The 23,015-nt window shown below is 38.5% G+C and overlaps 1 protein-coding gene across 2 annotated transcripts in view; it reads left to right on the top strand.

Annotated features, from left to right (window-relative positions):
• ROCK2 (Rho associated coiled-coil containing protein kinase 2) overlaps nucleotides 1–23,015 on the top strand; it is a 101,498-nt gene that overhangs the window by 36,416 nt on the left and 42,067 nt on the right. For both annotated transcript variants that reach the window (XM_032184216.1, XM_032184217.1), the window contains exons 2-3: nucleotides 5,870–5,951; nucleotides 17,141–17,241. In XM_032184216.1, coding sequence (XP_032040107.1) covers nucleotides 5,870–5,951; nucleotides 17,141–17,241 — 183 coding nt within the window. The remainder of the gene's footprint in view (nucleotides 1–5,869; nucleotides 5,952–17,140; nucleotides 17,242–23,015) is intronic.

Raw genomic sequence — 23,015 nt, 5'->3', positions numbered from 1 at the left:
GGTCATGGTACCGAGCCTGACAGAGTTCAATAAGTGTTTGGACAGTGCTCTCAGACATAGGGTCTGATTTTGGGGTAGTCCTGTGTGGAACCAGGAGCTGGACTTGATGACCCTGATGGATCCTTTCCAACTCAGGATATTCTGTGATTCTATTTTAATCATCCTTAAGTAAAATATCTTCTGTCATTTCTACTTGTAAGCTCTAAGCAATTATACACCTTTGCTTTTCTGTTGTGCATGTTGCATCTTGAAAGATTGCTTTGTGGTTATTCTTCTGCTGGGCCTTAAGGATGAAGCTGTTTTCAGTCTGTTGTCATCCTGTCTTTACAATTGAAGAGTTTAACATAATACTGTAAAACCATTAAAATGTGCATGTAGGATGTAGCACATGATGACAGACACTGGGAGGTATTTCTTGTACAATGAAGAAAAATTACATCTGTTCAATTGCAGACAGTATTTAAATCATGCGTCAATACTTGCTTATCTCCATATGATACAGAAATCAGATGGCAAGTACAACCCGTGAAGTATTTACAGACAAAGTTTGTGGCAACAACTCCTTTTAGGTTTCTAAAATATATATATATATGCTTGGTACATGTCTGACCTTAAACCTGTTACTTAATGTTAAAGAACTTCCAGAAAAATAAGACCTTCTGACAATACATGTTGGCTACATTATCGTGATGTGACTTATTCCTTCACATACTAATTAAATTTTAGTAAGATAAAAACAAGTTATGAGGTATCCTAATGATCATTGGAGTAGGATAAACTTGGGAAAACAGTATGTTTGCCTTGCATATATCTATCAGTTCTTTTTCCTATTGTACGCTCTTATTGAGCTGTTAGCCTTATATTCAAAGGTAACTTCTATATTATGGAAAGAAGTAATTAGTCAGTAAAGACCAAAATCATTTAAGGGTCCATTTGGCATATAGAAGAATATAGTAGGGATTTAATCATGGTGTGAAGCATCATTAGATGGTCAGTTCACATGTGCATAGATTTAGGAAGTTCTGCTTTAAAAAGCACGTAGGCCAAGTTAGAAAAATGTAGTCTGAAGTTACAGACTTTTCTGTCCTTATTTCTTACTGCAGCATAGTTTATTAAATATTATTTGAGGATTTGGGAAGCTGGCAAAGGGGAAAGGAAAAGTGTTTTGGGTTTCTTACATGTAATGGTTTAGTGATTTTTTTCCAAATATTTCAGGGTTATGAATTGTTTCCTGTGAATACTAAGAAAGCATTTGATACTGCTGCTATTGAGTGTTCTTACTTTTTGGTTTTGATTTATTTTATTATTTTTTCTTGTCATGAAAATGAGAAGTAAATTGAAGTAGCCAAAGCTGTTTTGACATCCTGTGGAAAATATATGTGTGTGTCAACTTTGGACATGTTAAAATAGCTGTTTTAGTTTTAAAAATCAGAATTGGCATGGCATGGTTTAATTCTGTAAGGGCTTCAGTGACATTGCTGGGAGTTAACATTGAACTGGTTACTTGGAAGCTACCAGTATTTTTCCCTGTAACAGTCCCTTTTGCCAGAGAGAGAAATCAAACATTTACTAGTTCTCATATCTCCTGATTTTTTCTTGCCTGTTTTTTCTTGATTTTGTTCAGGTCTGTAACAGTGCAAGTTGCTCTCTGAGAAGGTAAAACTCCACGTTGTCCCCAGAGGCGATTTCTGCTACCGCAGTGGCCTAGAGCTCTTCTCTCCTGATGTAGGATGGTGGTGCAAAAATATCTACTTTGGACTTTACTGTTGGAAGACAATCTAGGGAGAGTGTTTCAGCCTGTTTGCCAAGAGCAAAAGGCTTTTAATGGAATGGTGTGGGCAGAGAGAGCTGTCTTTGCCAACAGCATGTTTGTTTGGAAGCTGCTATTTTTGTCCTGTTTAGCTTCTGAACCTTTTGTAATGGCAGAAAGAGGAAGCGAACAGTGAAATCACTTTAATAACATATTTCCTGGTTCAAGTGACTTATCTCTGAGGCCTAGACAGAGGAGATGTCATTTCCTGGATTGCTTATCTTTGGTTTGAGTGTTCTCTTTTACTGTGTAGTCTTTTGACCCAACCTAACTGTAGTGCAATTTTAGTGTTAAGTAATGTAAACAAGGCCTTTTAATGAAAATGTAAAGCTTTAAGGAAAGGCTTTTTAACAAAATGCTAATGTGCAAGACACAAGTCTTTCATAAAGTACATTGATAAGAATTTGCAATCCGTTAACTTAAAATTATGTTTAAGAGCATAGAATCCTGTCTTTGAAATGTGCTAATAAGGTTTGTTCACGGGGATACAAACAAATTGACACTGTTTGTTATGATGCTGATACTAATCACCTCTCTGATGCCAACTGCATCGCAATATCCACAAGAGCTAGGAGACTTCCAAATAGTTACCAGGCAGTTGTGCCCTTCTCAAATTTCTGTTTGTTAATAGCTGCTTGTGAAAATTGTTACCCGCAGTCCATGAAAAGGAGACAGCTAATCAAAAATTATCTGCAAATATTGTTCTCAGTATTTTTATATTTCTGCACCTCCTTCCCCCACCCAATAAATAAATAATGTGCAGCTCAGTTTAAGTTAGAAGTTATGGTTCTTTTGAACCTTGTCATCCAGCTTCACTAAAATGTTTGTTGGGGTTGCTAACTTCGTTATTTTACCTTCGTGAATAAGATATAAATAGAGCACACTAACAATGTTTTACTTGGGCAGCCTCTAAAATACCTTTGCCTAAAAACCATTAAAATAGGAAGTGAGCTCCCCTCTCTTCTCCCTCAAAAATATGAAGAACAGAAATGTGCCTCACTGATTTGTGTTGACACAGAGTGCTTTTACATTTACGTAGTTAGGTGTTGTTAGAGCTTGACTACCAGCTCATTGGAATTGGGACTTCATTCTGCTAGGTTAAATTTTAAAAGATGGCCCATCTGTTCTCCATCGTGTCATCCACTGGGGTCCTTTTCTACATGGTGCAAGGTAAAGATGTGTATTTCTGCTGACATGCAGACATACTCTGTCTGGTAGAATGAGTTGTCCTTTTTTGGAAGCCAGTACTTGCTAAATAAAGAGTTTGGAATGACATACTCTGTTACGTTATTTTGCAGGAAGTCGTCTGTGCTCAGAACACTTTCAGTTGGTTATGTCCAGGTCATCGGACACAACTCCTGTACAATCCATGCAGTGACTAATTCATGAGCACTTAACAGCTTTGTTACTTTGTTTTAGATTTTTTGTATCTTTCATAAAAATTTAATCAAACTTAAGAATAGGTACTATGTCTTCTGTCCCTCTGAAAGATGGGTACGATGTCCAATGCATCACTCCTTTCTCCTTAATGGGTCTTGCAGGGGCAGTTATGATCAAGACTTAAGTACTGGCTATAACCATTGTTCTTAAAGTAATTAAGGAGTGATACAGTGCATTATTCATTGCCTTCCCTTTGGGCTTACTGACGCTTTTATGTTTGCTTTAATAAAGAGGTTCTAAAAAGTTATGTCTAAAAGAAAAATAAAAAAGGTCTAAAAAGTGAAGCCTGTGCCTGGGGTTATTCCTCCCCTGCTGCATTTCCCCTTGATGTTCTCGCTGTGCAGTTGAGGTCCATTTGGATAGCAGCCCAGCCCTCTGGTGTGTCAGCCGCGTGCCCTAGTTTATTTTTGTTTGTTTGCAGGGTGCAGCAAGTCATTAATAAAGATGTTAAACATTACTGGCCCCAGTATCGAGCCTTGGGGTGTACCACTAGCGACTGGCCTTCCACTGGACTTTCTGCCAGTGATCAAAGTCTTCCAGGCCCAGTCTTCCAGCCAGTCTTCAATCCTCTCACCTCCCACTTGTGTAACCCATGCTTTGTCAGCTTGTTTATGAGCATGCAGTGGAAGACAGTGCCAAAATCTTTAGAGTTGAGGTAAACAACATCAACTGTTTTCCCCTTATCCACCAAATTAGTTGCCTCATTACAGAAGGCTATCAGCTTGGTAAAGCGTGATTGCCTGTTCATAAATCCATGCTGACTGTTACTGATCACCTTGCTGTTCATGTGTTTGGAGCTGGTTTTCAGGAGCGTTTTCTCCATCCCCTTCCCTCACCTCCAGGTCAGCCTTGGGTTTCCTGACACTGTGCCTGCACGATGGGACATCAGCTCCGTCCTCCTGGGTCACCTGCCCTCACTGCTTTTCATGTCTGAGTGCAGCTCTTTCCTCATCCAGGCAGGCCTCCTGCTTCCTTTGCTTGATTTCGTACTTGTTGGGATGACCTTTCAAGAGTTTTTGCCTTTGATGAAGTTTTATGCTTCATGCAATGTTTTAATGCGTCTGTGAGTCTGATGTTTTATGATTACGTCAAATACAATAATTGTAGTCCAGTTAGGAACCCCACGGATGATCCTAATGAGATGCTAATTATGTTTTCACACCAATTAAACAAAGAGGAAAGGCAAGCTTGTAGTCTCTGACCTTTAGTCATCTGTATAGGAAATCACACAAATACATCTGTAATTCCTTCAGCAACTCCTGTTTTCCATAAACGGTCTCGTGGCTGCTAGCGATGTTTCCCAAGACACTTTCATTTGCTAGGAGGCAAAACAAATAAGATAAAATATAAAAACAGTGCAATTGAGTCTCTCAGTTTTGAAAATGTGCTTAATCATTAATGTTTTATGCGGTGAAACTGAAAAGTGACATCTCTAGGGATGAGGCTGTCTTATTTGTATATATACATATGTAGCACAGGCTGGCATTTGGTGGGTATCTAATAATCTTGGGCCCTGCCTTTAAATATACCTATCCAAGTAGGTATAGTATTAGAGATGATAATAATTTTAGTGAGATTTGCAACAGAAACAATCCCTTACCGGGCATTTTTAAAAATAAACGAGTGGGTTGGTAGCTATAGCTATGATTCTGTAGCCTCATTTATGAGTGTCGGGTATTGAAAGGCTGTGCAGTTCCGTTGGTTGCTTATTAATACACATGATGAGGTCTCTGGCTAAAATCTCTGTGCCCTGCTCATGCTCAGAAACCTTAAGAAGCAATCTCAGGGTTTTGTTCTTAAAGCAGTGAACAAAACTGGCAGTTCAGGTAAAATGCTGAAGATGCTGAGTATGAATGCAGTCTCTGGCTCCTAGTGGCTGAAACTAATTTTTATTTTTATTTGTCTTTGTGTTACTGGAAAAGGCTGTGTGTTATGGAGCATAATCTGTGAAATTCTTCTAGGTTGCTGAAAGGTGGAATTGAGTTTAAGCCTTGGAGCAGGCGTTTAAAAGACTATTTTTAGGTCAGACTTTGGTGATGTTGTTCTTTGCTGTTCTGAGAGGTCTCGGGTGTGGAGATGGCAGCGTTGATAGCTGATGAAAGCATTGATTAGCAGAATGGTTCACAGGCTTCTGCTTTCTTTTTTTGACTCACCTCAAAATTAAGCAGTATCGTTTTGTGAGCTTGAATTATGTGGTGAACCTTCATGCCTTCCTTCCAAGAGCAAAAATATGCTGTCAGATTTTGAACAGCCAGAATAAGAAGGTAGAGACAACGTGATCAAAATAATAGTGTGGGTAATTAAATCCGTCTTTAAGCATTAGGATTGCTTACTGGTTAAGATTAAAACTACTCCTTCAGTTTAAGTCCCAGTGCCGCTAATTAGTGGTAGTGTATCTGCACTGTTTCTAGACCAGTCTGGAACCTGTCATTGTGTTTTGTGTGCTGCTTTGGGGTGAGTGGTGTATAAGCACACTTGAGAGCTTGTTTTATTTTCCTGCTAGGAATATAACACATGTTTAAATAACATACAACCAGTCTCAGTGCAGTATCTCTTAAGAAAAGTGGTGTAGTAATTATTATTTTAGTACTCAGTTAACATATTTTTATTTCTTTTCAGGATGGCTTGAATTCTTTGGTCCTTGATCTGGATTACCCAGCGCTGAGGAAGAACAAGAATATTGATAATTTCCTAAATAGATGTAAGTTGCAAGCGGCCTTTTAACGACGACATTGTTGTGATTGTAGTTGTAGAAACTGAGTGGTCACAAATGCATTGCTGATTTTTTTTTTTACTAATTATTGTACCTCTGACTTTATTAAGAAAGATGTTAAAGAAAGCTTTGAAGGACCACTTGTTACAGAGATGTTTCATTTTAAGGAGTTGTTATATTGGTGAAAATGTATTGGAAAATACTGACTGTAGAGTGTAATTTTTACAACTACAGTTAGAAAAATCCTTCTGTGTTAAATATTTATTTTGATTATGTGCTGTGAAGTAATTTGCAAAACATATCCCAGTTATTATAAATTATGCAAGTAAGAATTATGCAAAATGTAAACACTGTATATAAAGTCTTATTTAACCAGGCGTCTTCTGTTGATTTTAAAACTTAATTATTGTATCTTAAAATCTATGGGTGCATTTTTGGACCTTCGTGTAAATGCTTGATTCTGTGCAAATTAATTGTAGACAGGATCTAAACATTTATTGAGCATGTGAAAATGTAAGACTGTTACAGTAAGAGTTAACTTTATTTTGATTTTAAGAGTAACTGTACTTTATCTTTTTAAAATGTTTTTCAGCCATGTATGTATGTACATAAACAAAATATTGTACAAATAGTGGGTTATTTGATTTAAAATACATGTTGCAGTGAGTAAGGCTTTTTGGGATAACTCTTTGTTGTTTACACTAAAAAAATTTGCATGTGTCAAGGTTACTGTGAATGCAGTCTATCAGCCACTCCTCTTGATTCATTTCCAGTAAGAATTATGAGGCTGCTCTCCATTGCTCTAGGACTTCTTTGAATTTCCATGCCTCTCAAATAAGTGGTTGCTGGCGTAGTCCTTTGTAGTGAGTTCTCATGTTTGGAGTTCAGTGCTTCTCTGTGAAGTTTTGCAGAGCTCTATAGCTTGAATACAGAATAAATAAGAAGCGGCAAGTTAGAAGTGGAGGCATACCTTGGGATTTTTCATAGTCCTAAGTTAAAATGAATGCAAGTAGATATTTTTAAAAGAAAAAAGGTCAGGAACAGGATTTTAGGTAATTTTGTTACCTGCAACTGTGTATTGTAAGTGAATATTCCCTGAATATTCTTGCTGTCTGTTCCCTTTTCTGAAGACTGCTGCTCCTTCTTCTATCTCAGCTTCTCTCTTGTTGCTGTGTTAAATATTACTCAGTATCTGATGTGGCAGCCATGCTACCAGCAGTGGCAGAAACACAATCATCTTCTGTGGTTCACAGTTTTATTACTGCTTTTGTTTTTGAAGTCAACTGACAGTTTTTGGTTGAAATAGATGAATAATAGATAAAGAGACCTCAGACCTCAGATGTGTCTTTAAAAATCTGTCACTTACAGTTAGACAAGTCTTTAAATTCACAGTAGTTAATAAAGAGTTTCCACTTTATCCTTATCTGTTGTACTTTGGAGGGTGAGGGGGAGAAGAAACCAAAAATGTGTAAGAGGTGACTATTTTGGTTCACACGTTGTGAAGTCATTCATCTCTTTAAAGAATTTACCGATGTAACTTGTGTTTTGGTACTGCCTGGGAAAGAAAGAAAAGTAGTGCTGCATATCTTCTGTGACTTACACCTTTTTAAAAAAGTGTTTTGAAGTGAGAATTTTCTAGACCTTTGAAGCTGGTAATGCATTGGCATTGCAACTGAAAGAATCAGAAACCTGCGATTTGTTTCAGTCTTGTCCAATTCAGGTGTGTGTGGTTTGTTTGAACCAGGCTGGGGAACTGATCCGAATTAATGCAGATGGTGGGTTGGTAGTTTTGTTGGTTTATTTCTGTTAGAACAAGTCAGGCAAAAAAAAAAAAAAAGACCAGTTTCAGATTTTCATATCACTTCTCCATTACATGTACCAGCATAAAAGGATCTGATCAGGTACAGGAAAAAAAAAAAAAAAAAAAAAAACAAAGAAAATCAGATTCTTACTGTCCTTACTGTTTTATGCAATTTCAAGTTGAACCAATATTTTAAGTCTTTTTGGAAACCATTCTAAGTATCAGTTGAAGGGAAGAGTATACCCATGCTTGCTGAAGCCTCTTGCTGTTGTGGTGTTGGAAGAGGAGTTGGGAGTAGTATTAAATTTTATGGAACAGTAAGTTCTTCTCTTAGGTTAGGGAACAACGAGTTCTTGTCTCTTCTCATTTTTCTCAACATCTGAAGAGCTGTAGCAAATGCCTGGATGAGTTTTATTGTCAAAAGGTTCTGACAGACCTCTGCTGAGTGGTCTGTTCGGGGAATCTGGAGCCTGCATCCCTCCTACAGGCAGAAGGGCGGCCTGAGGCAGCTGCAGAGAGGTGTCATGGCCATTTTGTGAGTTAAACACTCTATAATGCAAAGTAAAGGAAGTATTTTTATCCACATCATATGAATCTTTAAAATTTGTGCAAAATGGTGCAATAATCATGACAATTTTAGTCAATTTAATCAGTTCTTTCACAATACTGCTTTGAGAAGGGCATTTATTTTTTACTATATTCCCAGGGATTTGAATATATCCTAATTCAAATTTACTGCAAGTCATTAGTAGAAGATTTAATGTTTTATTGGTGGCTTATTTTAATTTGAAATGTTTACGTCTCAGATGAGACATTAATTGATACTCAGCTCAACACGTATTTTCAAGCTGAAATTCAAGTGTTAGCTCATTTCACAGAGTTAAAATTTATTAATTGCTTGTACTGTAAGAGTTTGGTATATTCTGCTTCTGTTACCATTTTGCAGAAGAAGCCTCTTCATGTGTATGATAGCAAGAAACTTTTTTATCACCTGCTTTCCCTTATGTATGGGGTTCATGTGGCAAAGATTTGGAAGCAGGGGGGCTGCAGGGGCAGCCTCTGTGAGCAGAGCCCAGCAGCTGCCCCATGTCAGATCAGAGCCAGCTCCAAAAGGGACCTGCTGCTGGCCACATCTGAGCCAGTGGGTAATGGTGAGTGGGCCTCTGGGAGAGCAGATTGAAAGATTTAAGAAATAATAATAATAATAATAATAATAATAATAATAATAATAATAATAGCAACAAAAAATATAACCTGTTGCACAGCAGCAGCTGGGAGAGGAGTGAGAAATGAGAGCAAAGCAGCCCCGCAGCCCCAAAGGTCAGTGCAGAAGGAGGGCAGGAGGTGCTCCAGGCACGCAGCAGCAGTTCCCCTGTGGCCTGTGGAGAGGCCCCTAGTGGAGCAGGCTGTCCCCCTGCAGCCCATGGGTCCCACATGGAGCAGATCTCCATGCTGCAGCCCGTGGAGGAGCCCCTGGTGGAGCAGGTGGATGTGGCCTGGAGGAGGCTGAGGCCCATGGAGAGCCCACGCAGGAGCAGGGGGTCTGGGGGGAGCTGCAGCCCGTGGGGGACCCGTGCTGGAGCAGTTTGCTTCTGGGGGATGGACCCTGTGGTACGGAGCCATGTGGGAGCAGGGGCAGAGAGTGACTGTGAAGGAGCAGCCAAGACGAAGCTTCAGGGACTGACCACAGCCCCCATTCCCTGTTCCCCAATGCTGCTTGTTGGGGGGGGGAGGTGGTTTTAGTTTGCTTTTTTGTTTCTCACTGTTGTAGTCTGAAAGTGGTAGGCAATAAATTATATTAATCTCCCTGTGCCGAGTCTGTTTTGTCCATAACTCTAATTGTTGAGTGGTCTCCTTGTCCTTATTTTAGCCCTTAAGCCCTTTCCATCCTATTTTCTCCCCCTTTCTCTTTGAGGAGGGTGAGTGAGAGAGCAGTTGTGGTGGAGTTCAGATGCCCAAATGGGTAAAAGCCACCATGCCGTATTATTCTGTTTTCTTGCCATTTTTTCCAAAACATGGAACCAAAGTAGAGCATGTATTTATCACATGGGGCACATAAGTATTACCACTCCTTTTCAGTCTTCTAAATTGCTTTATTCTGCTGTTAGGATTCTGTTTAAACTGCTTTTTTTTCTCTGAGTATTCATGGGACAGGAAAGCATAACGTAATATCTCATTCCAAAAACAATGAGAGGAATTTCATAGTCCTCTGAGAACAAAAATTAGCTTGCTAATTTTAGAGGAGAAGCTTGAGTTTTCCAGGATGGTCTTGGTGTAATAAATCTTTCCTTTTCTTTTCCTTGCCTGTCATCTAGGCTATAACAACAGATTGAGTAAATTCTTCCAAGTCTCTTTTTCTGCCATCTGAGATTTGCTAAGTGTTGAATCATGTCTTGGTGGGTCATGCCTTTTTCAGGTTGTCTTCCACACAGGTACTACCACAGCCTGTTAGCTGCTTTAACTTCTGGGAGAAGGAAAATTAAATAATTAAGCAACAATTTTATGGACAAAATATATTTAATTGTTGATAATCTATTGTCAAGAATAGAAGGGAACGAAGAATGGTTTTTAAGGAAGACCAAGCTGCAAAGGGAATGTTTCCATCAACACTCCTGGTACAATCCAGAAGGTCAGTTTAACTCCATAAACTGATCAACAACATTCTATGCATTGATTCCTATTGCAAGATGAACTTTTTGCAAAATTGACATTTCTAATTCCTTCCCTTACGTTTTGTTATGTCACTGAAGGTGCTATACAGTTACCAACAGAAATTCATTATGGCATTAATGCTTATCATGATTGTAACTCTGTGTTCCGTGCTTCGTGTCAGTGACACAGGCAAAATGTTGCATGCCAAGAGAAATCTTAGAAATTTAGTTTTTATGTTGAGTTAATGAGTTAATTTCCCCTTTTATTTTCTCTTGGCTTCTTTAAGACTACTACTTGCCAGGTCACTGCAGCCACCAGAGCAGGTTTGGCTTCATTTTCATTTTTAATGCTGTCATTCTGTTAAGCGTAGTGATGGGGAGGTATCAAATCAATGTTTTCCAAGAGGAGCATGAGTTAGGCCCACAACATTTAAGACAGAATGTCTTGCATGTATAAACAAGTTACACAGAATCATAGAATGGTTTGGGTTGGAAGGGACCTTTACATATCAGCTAACCCAGCTGCCCTTCCTTGGGCAGGGACACCTACATCAGGTTGCTTTATCCAATGTGATTTTGAACACTTCCTGTGATGGGGCATCCACAACTTCTCTGGGCGACATATTCCAGTATCTCACCACCCTCATCATAACACATTTGTTCCTTATATTCAGCCTATATCTACCCTCTTTTAGTTTAAAACCCTTATATCTTGTCCAGTCACTAAGGGCCCTGGTCTTTCTCTCTCTTTTTTTTTAAGCCCCTTTTTTGCATTAAATGGCTGTGCTAAGGTCTCCCTGGAGCCTTCTCTTCTCCAGGCTGAATAATCCCAAATCTCTCAGCCTGTTTTCTTGGGAGAAATGTTCCAGCACTTCGATCATTTTTGTGGCCCTCCTCTGAGCTGTGAAATATGTTATTGTTATTAAATGGAAAATTAAAATTTTTCCATTTGGGTACGTTCAGGCTTACTTTCATTAGATCAGGGATGTCTTCTCTGTGAGGAAAGCTACTTTCTCTTTCTGTATATTCTATTCATTTTATCTGTGGAAAACAAGATGTATCTGTCTTTCTTTTCTCTGGAGGAGATGTTAGTCTGTCTGAAGCTGAGTCCTAGTTTTTGCGCCTTCCACAAGTTGCCCAGCAGCTTGCGTTCCCCAGACACCTTTACTTAATGCATACCTACCTCAGTATTTCTGTTGTGCTTTTTGTTTTGTTTAGGGAGGGTGTGAGATTGCAGCACTTCCTGGCTGTACTTCAGCTTCAGTTCTGGCTAGACTTTTGCCCACAGCAGCAACTTTCGACTTACTATACTTCATAGCAGCACTCTGTGATTTATTCTTACAGATCAGACATAGTCAAATTTCACTCCATTGCATTCTTAGTCCTCTATTCCTCGTATATGCACACCCCAGATCTGCCTGATACATGTTCTTTTTAACTTTCAAGGAAATAACTTGGATATGACACTTTTTTTTTTTTTTTTTTAAAGAAGAAAAGCTTGCCTCGCCAGCCTCACCACCCTCAGTTTTGTACTTCTAGTTAGGTATTTATTCCATTTTCACCAGCACTTGTAACCTTCAGCTACATTCTTGCTGCCAGCTGTCAGTGACTGATCCAAACACTCTGCCCTTTCAGAAAGTGAAGCTTCGTTTGTTTAAAGGTTATAGTGCTATTTTCAAGTAGTAAATCAAAAGCTGTCTTTAAACACTCTTGCTATCTAGCATTCCTTGTCCTTCCTAATGAAGAAACCTGAATCATAGGTGATGATATTTTCACATTTTAGGAATTTTAACTCAAATGTCAGAGTGCCATCTTATTCTGGTACTGGGCAGTCCATCTAGTGTCTACATTTTAAGTTGATATTTTTCTTCTGCTGGACTTCCTGTTTTTGCAAATTGATGTGTAAGATATAATCTCTGGTATCTGTGCATACAAACTGAGCTGCATGAAACCTTCTGAAATGTTTTTCTGTAGTAAAAGGATAGTGTTGGAAAGGTCTCCTGCACCTTGAGTTAGGTCATGTTATGTGATACATGAACCAAATCATATGATTCAGCATGCTGCAGATATGACATTGCTTCAGGGTTTCTCTGAGCTTGCCTTCCTGCAGCCTGTGTTTTGCTTCAAGTTAGTTCCATGCTTTGATTATCTATTCCCTATCTGTTAAACTTTATGAGAAAATAGAAACTCCATCTGTATAAGTGACATCTATATAACACCCACAACATCTGTCTCTGTAGATTTTTTTTCAAAGATCATTAAATCTTGGAAGAGTAAGTAGTATTCTACCTTTAACACTTCACAGGGTTGATAAAACTGGTAATTCCTCAGCTGGTACCTCATTTGATTACACACATAAAATATATACAATATATATATTTATAGATATAAAAATACATATATCATTATATATATAATGTATTAACTGCAATACTGATTTTTAAAGGGTTTCACTGGAACTGTATTAAAATTGTTCATAATGTTTCTGTTATATTCTGAGAGCAGAAGTATTCCTGTGAGTTTCTGACCAGTAATGAAGCTATGTAGATCTACACCCTACTATTACACATTTAAATCCATGCCATCTCATCTCGCACATCTCAAAACATTTGAAACATCTCAGAAACATTTGGAAATAAAATTGATGTGATTCCTCTCCCTTGTGACATGTAACATTGTGGGCTCAAACAAGACAGAGAACAGCATATTCTCTCTGACATGAAATCTGCTGATACTCCTTCTCTACTGCTGCTTCCCTTAAGTTTGCATTGGTCCTCCCTGTCTTGTGCCAAAGCTTCTGATTTGCATTTGAATAAGTGCATTTCCTTCTCAGACTGCAAAATCAGCTCACAGCATGAACAAAATAATAAATTTTGCATGGGAGAGCCACTGTTGCTGTTGTATACTTGCTGCCTAAGCTCTAGAAAATGGTCTCTGCATTCTCTCAACTTCTTTTCCTGTTCACACTCTGGATTCTTTCATAAATCTTGTTGGTACACTGAATTTTGTGTGCCACAGTACTGTGAGCATTGAAAGCCCGCAGAATCATTGGACTGTAAAATGGAGCAGATTGGAAAGAACCTTTGGAGATCAGCTGGTCCAGCTCTGCTTGAAGGCAAAACAGTTTTGACATTACATCAGGTTATTCAGGGCCTTGTGCAGTTAAATTTTTAACATTTGCAAAGATGGAGAATCTGCAGTTCCCTTGGACAATCTGTACTGTGCTGATCACTTTCTTGGTGTGGATTTTTTTCCTAGTCTGTGGGATTTCTGATGTGCCAACTCATCTGTTGCCTGTTGTTCTTTCAGTCTGCACCTCTGCGAAGAGCTGGGCTCTGTAACCCTCAGCTTCTGTTTAGGCCAGCCATTTGGACATCCCAAGCTGAATAACTCCAGCTCTTTCATCTTCTCAGTGTACATTGTGTGGTCCAACCTTTCTTGGTGGTCTTCCAGTAGGCTAGGAAGTGTTTAAATATTTTTTATTGCACTGAGGAGCCCAAATCTAGATACACCATTCCAGATGCAGTCTCACAAGTAACAACCAGGGGAAGAATCACTTCCCTACTTCCCTCAACCTACGGGCTGTGTATTAACCAGAACAACCTGGTGGTGTCCAGTCAGTGCAAAGGCTTAATACTCGTTCATGTTCATTCATCCTGTTGTTCACTAGGGCTCTCAGATCCCATTTCTCACACTATGTTCTGGTTGGTGGGGCTGCACTTGGAGTACTGTGTTCAGCTTTGGGCCCCTCACTACAACAAGGACATTGAGGCCCTGGAGCATGTCCAGAGAAGGGCTATGGAGCTGGTGAAGGGCCTGGAGCACAAGTCCTGTGAGGAGCGGCTGAGGGAACTGAGGTTGTTTAGTCTGGAGAAGAGGAGGCTCAGGGCAGACCTTATTGCTCTCTGCAACTGCCTGAAAGGAAGGTGTGGGGAGCTGGGGATCAGCCTCTGCTCACAGGTAACTAGTGATAGGACTAGAGGGAATGGCCTCAAGTTGCACCAGGGGAGGTTCAGGTTGGAAATGAGGAGAAATTTCTTCTCAGAAAGAGTGGTTAGACATTGGAATGAGTTACACAGGGAGGTGGTGTACACCGTCCCTGGGGGTGTTCAAGGAAAGGTTGGGTGTGGTGCTTAGGGACATGGTTTAGTGGGTGACATTGGTGGTAGGGAGATGGTTGGACCAGATGATCTTGAAGGTCCCTTCCAACCTTGGTGGTTCTGTGATTCTTGTAAGAGCAGCCCTGCCCTCCACTGTGCTCCTTGCCATGTTATCAGTGAACCTTCAATGAGGAGACTGATATTATCTTCTGGACCATTAATAAAAACACTAAACAATATGGGGCAGTATCAATCCCTAATTCACCTTGTTTGGAATTAGCAGCCAGGTGGACAGGTGAACCTCTGACCACTGCTTCAGCAAGTTTTCCACTAGCCGTGTAATTTCTCCTTGCAGTTGGTGTCCTCCCAGTTTGACTGCAAAGACGCACTGAGATGCTGTGTTGAAAGCCATGCTACAGTCAAGGAAAGGACAAGTACACTGTTCTTCCTTTGTCTTCCATCTTATCAGGGAAGGTGATTAAGTCCTTAATTCTGATTTCTTCTACTGTGGCTGCCCGACATTCTGCTGTCAGCTTCAGGGAGCTGGGAGGCCTGTGAACAGGCCAGTAAAGCCTGAGCCAAAAAAAGACACAAGAGTACCTTGATCTTCTCCATGTCCTTTGCCACTGAAGCCCTACGCCACTGGGAGCAGTGGGCCAACATTTGCATCATTCTTTCATTTATTGATAGTTTTATGGCTTTATAAAAGCTCATTGCCCTTCATAACCCTGGTTAGTTTTCAGCTCCAGCTGAGCTTGGCTTTCCCAATTCCGTCCTCATGTGCCTGGGATATTGCTGCTGGGTATGGGGTAGCCCAGCTCAGCTTCCGTGTTCCAAACCTTTGCTTTTTGTGCTTGAGTTGAGGCAGAGGTTATCCATTCAGCTAGCGTGGCTCTCTGCCATGCCTGCTTGATTTCTAGCTAACTAGAACAGACTGTTCTTGTGCTATGAACACGTCATCTTCAAAGATCAACCCACTCCTCTGCCCTCCACTCTAGCTTCCCACAGGATCCTGCCTGTAAATCCCCTGAACAAGCTGTAGTCTGTTCTCCTGAAGTCCAGGGTCTGCTGTTTGCCCTCCTCAGTTTTCTCCGGAGCTTAAATTTCACCAACTCACACTTGCTTCAGTCAAGGCTGCCATTAACTTTGTCATCCCTGGTCAGTTCTTTCTGGTTTGTGAGTAACACATCAGGGTGTCTCCCTGACTGGGCTTGCTGGTCACTGGGGTTAAAAGAAATGCTCTCGATGGTCAGGAATCTCATAGATTGCTTGTAGCCTGCCAGGTTGCCCTTCAGGAATATGCAGGAATGGTTAAACTATTTACCAGGTATTTGTTATCATTAACTTCCCGCTGACAATGCCATCTTTAATGTCATACTGAATTAACTGCATCTCTAATCCTTTGTTTCCCCCATTAAGTCTGAAGTCCCTTTTAATTCCTTTCTTGGGATCGAATTCCACAGTCTTTGACTGTAAACAGGGATATCACAATATACACCTCTAGTCCTCTCTGGATGTGAGCATCCACAGCTCTTCATGCAATCTCATGATATTTCCTGGCAGAGATCTTGCTCGAGCCAGCCCTTTTTGGCACAGTTCTGCTCTTCCTATAAGTATGTGTGAGGGCAATATTGAGACTTGTCACTTTTAAGAAAGATCACCTCCAGTATTTTGGATTGCACTCATTGCTTCCATTAGCTTTTATCATTGTAAATAGATTTTTTATTTTTTTTTAAATGCATTTAGCCAGGAGTGCATTCACTAGCATGCTGCATTTGCAAAATTACAGTGACTTGGACCTTGCAGTTCTTTAGAATTTGTCCAAGGTCAGAATTTCATTGACTTTCCTTTCATTGACTTTCATTGAGATTCCCCCAACTGCAAACAATTTTTTTTTTTTATATTTAAAAAAAACCAAAAACTTAGCTGCAGAATATTGTACCAGAGAATACTAGAACGTGATATTGTAGATCTAACTTTTAGAGGTGTTGGCATATACTACAGAAGTGGTGAACACTAAGGAGGATCTTTGTGATGACCAGCAGTTACATAAATACACTCAATGAATTACAATATCATGAACAAATTGATCTGAAATCATATCCTAGTGTGATCTAGCCTGAAGTTGTGCCTGAAGGTTACTGAGCTGTATTCCTCACCGTCTGACTGTTGTGTACAAGCTGGCTGTACCCGCAGTGCTTTTGTGTGTAACAGGGACTTGGTTCACTTGGTTTACTCCTGTGTTCTCCGTACAGTGTCCATCGATTGTGGTGACACAGCATATGGCCAGGAGTAAACGTGTGAAAATTCGAGATGGGCATCTCTGGTTCTTGTCCTTATCAGAGCCTTCCTGGAAGCTTGTTTATGATTATCAGAGGTGTAGAATGAGAACTGGCAAAATCCAAAAGAAATTTCAATTGTTACATCTAAACAACATTCGTTGTTTTTCCAACAGAGCTTTTCTATGGTGATTCTATGGTGACTACAGATTTCAAGAATTAGCAATAAGGCTCTAAACATTTGCATACAAATGTCTTATTTTGACTCTAAATGGCAAATGTTAAAGAAAATTACTGTATTTGGTTAACACATGCATTACAACACATTTTATTTAATTTGCTTTAGATGAGAAGATTGTGGAAAAAATACGAGCTTTACAAATGAAAGCTGAAGACTATGATGTTGTTAAGGTGATTGGAAGAGGGGCCTTTGGAGAAGTACAGCTGGTAAGATTGATGATTTATTGATTAAACAGATTTATGGCTGTAGTCAAAACCCTACCCAGTCTTGCATGCTTTATATCTAAAAATGTGTTCTTACAAAGAATAAATGTTAAAGCAGAAATTTCATTGTATCCTGAGGTCATTTCTATGGATAGTAAACCAATACAGTCTAAGTTTAGAATGTGATGGATTGGAAGGGAAACTTGGGAAACAGTTTGCCATGCTGTCATCAGAATGAAACAGGCAGTTCATGGCAATTTTATTTTTTTGGCCACAGTTATCACCATGTAATAATGTTTGAAATCCTCCAATTAAAGAAGAAGCTAATAGTGCAACAACAACAAACTTCTTTTTGTCTTGTAATTTTGATCTTTGCATTGTATTTAACTGATATGATTTGTGTATTTTCTTTCCATTAAGACTCTTCTCTTGACATTTTCTACCCAATAGCCGATCCTATATAATATCTAATGTCAGAGATGGATTACTTTTAAAATTTATATTGCAAAGAAATTCTATGTCAAATAACAAAACAAAAAAAGTTTTCACTGTCTGACTTAATATATCATGCACAGTTTGCATTTAATTTCGATTTGTCCTGGATTTCCATGTCATTTTGTGAGATAAACAGCAGAAACATTTGAGCACATGAGACAGATTGATATGTCTGTTTTGAAACATGCTATAGGTGTAAGCAGCTAATGGAATCTGAGAATACCACAAACAAGTTTCCGTGAGCTAACAGGTAGCTGTGTATCACCTGATCCATGCTAATTTTCTGTGTAAGCATTTTTAGAGGATGTGAGAGATGTGAAGTAAGTCAATGGAAAGGGGAACAACTAATTTGCAGCAATTAAAGCTAGTTTTCTCATTACCAGAAGGTAACAGAAACTCTATTTTGCTTAGGGCTTTTGACATGGAACTGGCATTTTACTGTTCTGTGCTAATTTTGTACTAAAAAGAAGGAAAAGTCATATCAATGGTAATACAAGGTATTTTTATAAAACACAGTATTTTGGAGATTTCTTGAGAAATGTTGCAAGTTGTTATATCTGCAATGCTCGTAGGAGGCACACAATGTATAATAGTAATAAATCTATTACCTGTTTAACAAATTACTTGTATATTCCATACTAGTGTTGGTGAAATTGGTTGGAAACATGGAGGAAATACAAGCTTTTACAACTGTTTATTTAATGTTTATTCCTTGTTTACTTTGCAGCAGTGACTTGATCAAAGTTGTGTTGTCTTAAGCAGATGCAGTTTTGAGCCTTCATTACCTATAAGTCAATATTTATCATCTCAAAATAGTTACAGCAAGTGTTGGTTATCAAATTAACAAATTAGATAAGTTGAATAGTGGATTGCATGTTGTGGTGTAATACAATGTAAATAAGGTGAAGCTTTTGCTTGCATACTCTTTCTGGCTAATTGTATAACGTGCTTTTGAAGTTAAAATGAAAAATGGAGTAGGGGAAAACGATGGCTAGCTTAACACTACTTCTGTGCCTTATGGGTAATTTGCAAGATTAGATGTAATCCATGGGGCAGTTAACAGCACTGAATCAGCAAGTTTTATTTATTTATTTTGTTTTATTTTTTTTAAGGCAGTTTCATCCAAGTGTGGCAACATGGGAATGTAGCTCCCTCTTCCTTATTTCTTTCTCAGTCAGTTGTGCTCTGTTTCTATCAAGAAGAATTTGTGAAATACAGAGAGGGATATTTCCAAAGATGCCATTTTCAATCAAAACTTTAAAGAATTAATGGGTGTATTGCTTTTATATCTTTGCTGGCAAGAGATCAAAAACAAAACCATCAGCAGAACTCCATGTATTTGAGAAGCTACTGCTGCAGAGAGCTTTGTAAGAAAATGGTCTATTCTGTCTTTTCAGTGATAGTCAATTGTTTCATATTAAAGTCTTACATTAGACATTTTTTCATTGTATATTTGCACTTAGAGCATCTACTCGAGATGCTTTTGAGATGCTCTTTTTCCATGTGCTCGAGTGGGAATCGAAGAACAATCACGTTGTAACAACTGGAGTTCCTCTTCCATTTATTGTTGGGAGGAGATGAAAAGGGGAAGATGCCAGTAACAGAAATTGTTGGCGTTTTTTGGATGTCACGCTGACATATTTGCCGGAAGCATGCAAGAAAATTAAATTTTTAATGTGCTTCAAAAATGAAAATACATTGTTTTCTTATATACATTTCTAAGCACTTCATGTTTGTTTGTTTGTTTGTTTTTGAAATCATTAAATTTTTTTTTTTTTTTTCATTTGCTTTTTGTCATTTAATTTTCATGTTCTTAATTTGTTCTGGCTTAGAAGGAAAACCTTTTTTTTTTTTTTTTTTTCCTCTTAACGTACTGTATCATGCGTACCTTTGTAAAATTTTAAAGTACAAATTGTTGACAGAGCACATACTTCAGCTAGGTAGTTTGAGTGGTCTGAAGACAAACTTTAGTTCTCATTTGCTTAATGTTTATAATGTAATGTTGAAACACACAGTAAATTGGTCATATATGACCAAAATAGTTGCTATTTTTTAAGCAGGTGCTTGAAGCCCCAAAATAAAAAAGCTAAAAAATGGTTGGTACTGGAAGGAAATCTCTTTGTGTTCTTATAGAGCTCTTTTGTACTTCATGCCAACTTGAAAGAGCATTGTTTTTCTGGAATGTAAACACAGAAGTAGAAACCATGATGTTGTATTGTCTTACAGCTAAAAAGCAATGGGTTAATAAATACAACTGTAGATCTGAACTAATATTAGCTAGTGATGAGGGCATACATACCTAGATGTTTTGCCTCATAAGGCATGATACAAGTTTAAACTATTGAGCTAAGCTTTATCTATTTCTACTCCATTCTTAATGTTAACACCACAGTTGCAGATGATGGATTTGCAGTAATCAAAATATTTTGCAACACATTCTGTGATCAAAATAGAAATTTGTTTCACTGGGGGCTACAGAAAGAACCATAAATAAAATGTGCTTGAGTATGAGTTAAATTCATGATTGTCATGTTATCAGTGCCTGCCATTTGTGCATAAAGTTATGTAGAACAAATATTTTTTAAATATTTGTCCTATTTAAATATAACAAGACAAAAAATGAGCATGTTAACATATAGCATAGAATAACCAGCTGTGACTGCCTTCATGTAATTTTTTTCTTCCCCCAAGCTTTCTGCTTCACAATGGCATTTTCTTGTGAAACAAGCAGAGCATAGAGATCAACTTCGCAGATTATAAAGAAAGAAAAACATTTTTTGCTGTTGTATCTTATAGCTAGATTTTAAAAAAGAAAAAACAAAAGCCTTGATTTCCCCCCAACACACACAAATTCCGTCTGGTAAAGAGATTTTGGTGGAAAAGCAATTTCCGAGGACTTGAGAAGTATTAAACTCGACTCTTGTCCTCTGTCCTTCTTTGCTGGGTCTGTAGTGGGTCTGTAGTGGTGAAGAAAACTAAGAAATCCCTGTCTGCAGCCAGATCTCTTCTCATACGTAGTGGCGCGAATAAAAGTGACTGGTGTCTAGGCCAGACATAAAAATCAAATTATGGTGCTTAATTTGTTGCTTGTGGTTCATACAGAAACAGCAATTAATGAAAGCACATCCTGAGTACCTCTTTTGTTTTTACTTTAGGAAAAATCCTCTTGATTTGAAATCAAAACTTCTCAGTTCCTTTGCCCAGGTCTGATTACACAGTACTGTAACACTGCAATGACGCAGCAGACTGACGTGGTCGTATGCTGGAACAGAAACTAACAGCTAAATCCTTCTGGTGCTGGGGTGGTAAAGGATGCTCTGGGTGACAGTCTACGCGGTGTGATTTAGTGTTGCAAACCAGTGGTTGTCATAGCATGTGTAACCAGGTGCTGGTTTAGTATTTTCCAGGAAATGCTTTCTCTATGAGGCTTTGTTCCCCAAACGCTGATGATGTTGAAGCGCATATAAAGCAGTCATGGTCTCTTAACCAAAAGTTTATCAGGATGTGAACTTCAGGACCCTATCTGCAGAAATTTCCTATGGCTCTATTAAGTAATTTAGAATATTCAAAACGTGAGGGTTAAATTCACAACTTCACTCTAGGATTTTCATTTCTTTAACAGTAGAAGAGGTGGTACCATTATAAGTCCACACACTTCTACATACTTCTGTTGTTTTATTTGCCTACAGATTATGATCTGATGTGAATGCTGTAGAAATTATGGATGCATTTTGTGCATTTTCTGAAAGTCCTACATTGATGTGATTTTTTGTCTGTCAATGACGAGGCAGAGTAGAGGGAAATTCTCATTCCTTACTGTGTTCTAGGAGTTAATGAGGCCATGTTACTTTATGCTGATGGCATGAAGGGATTTTCCTACCTATTTTGAGTGTTACGCTGGTGAGCTGCAGTTTAAATTTGGCAGTTCATTTAACCAGTTGGAAGAAAATGAAACATCATGACAGTTTAATACACGAACAATCTGCTATACGAGCCAATATATGTATGTACAAATATAGCTCTTGAGTGAAGAGCCCAGTGGCGAACATCTAAACAGGCTGTCTTCAGCAGCCATGGTCGTGATATAAGAAGTAATATAATTGGTAGGTCTGTTCACCTGCGAAGCAAGCCAACACAGACAGCCTTTGGATGTGCCAGAAGAAACCTATCTTGAATTTTCTCAAGAAATAATTTAGTCAAATAATAATCCAATGTCATTACTTTAGAGGGGTGCAAGAGTTTCTTTTGCTCCTCCTATGCATGACCCTTCTTTGGGGTGTGTACTGACTACTGGAGTCTTTTTCTCTAAGTAATTGGAGATAATTGTTTCTGTAAATGAAGGCAGCTGTACTAAACTACATGATGAATTTAGGAACCATAAACTACTAAAATGCCTTACAGAGATGTATATGCAGGTTCACAGAAAATGCTTCTGCAATTAACCAAGATTTTCTTTGAGGTTTCTTGTTGCTGAGTTTGTTCTGTTTTTGAGCAGGATTACAAAAGCTCACGTTATGGAGTGTAGTTTGTGGTGTACCACCAATTCTTTGTAAATACTTCCATCAGGGATTAGAAAATGGGAGGAAGGTAGTTTTCAGTATTTTCTTATAAGACATGTTCACTCGCTGGTTAATTGTTAATGTTCGTAGCATGCAGGTGACGTGTTTCTGTCTTAGGGTTTGGCTGGAGGTTTTTTGACTTAGTTATGCAGAAAGTTGTTGGTCAGTGTTAAACTGTGCAGGGTGTTGACATTAAAATTTTTGTACATGTTTCTTGAAAGCAAAAAGACCCAATTTCAAGAACTGTAAATTGATAGGTAATCCAGTTTCTATACATGTTTTCATTTCTTCTAAGATTTTACTTTCTTAATTAATTTTTAACCTAATATTTTACCTGTTTCTACAAATCATTCCTTTTAGCTTGAGCAACAAGCTCAAGCTTATGGCTCCTCAGGAGCAGGAGGCTGATGTTCCCGTGTTTGTAGACCACATAAGCGCTTCTCTGAAGCTTTGCACTGCAGTTATAATGAACCTGAAGTTGTTCGATTTGTACAGGAAAAGAGCTTATTGAACATTATTTCAGGAATCATGATTAAATTTGGACATTGCATCAAACTAACAGGTTGGGTAATATGATTTATTTTACTACACATTAGGTTTTAAAATGAACCACAAAGGCTTTACCATTTGGTTCTGATGTCACAAATTAGGCCAACTTAATTTTCTTTTTTTTTTTTTTAATGCATAAAATATGCCAAAACTTAAGATTCATGATTTCTGCTG

This window comes from Aythya fuligula, chromosome 3 (assembly GCF_009819795.1).
Source record: "Aythya fuligula isolate bAytFul2 chromosome 3, bAytFul2.pri, whole genome shotgun sequence".
Lineage (NCBI taxonomy): Eukaryota > Metazoa > Chordata > Aves > Anseriformes > Anatidae > Aythya > Aythya fuligula.
Note: the sequence above shows the minus strand (reverse complement) of the source record. Positions and strands in the feature narration are given on the sequence as shown.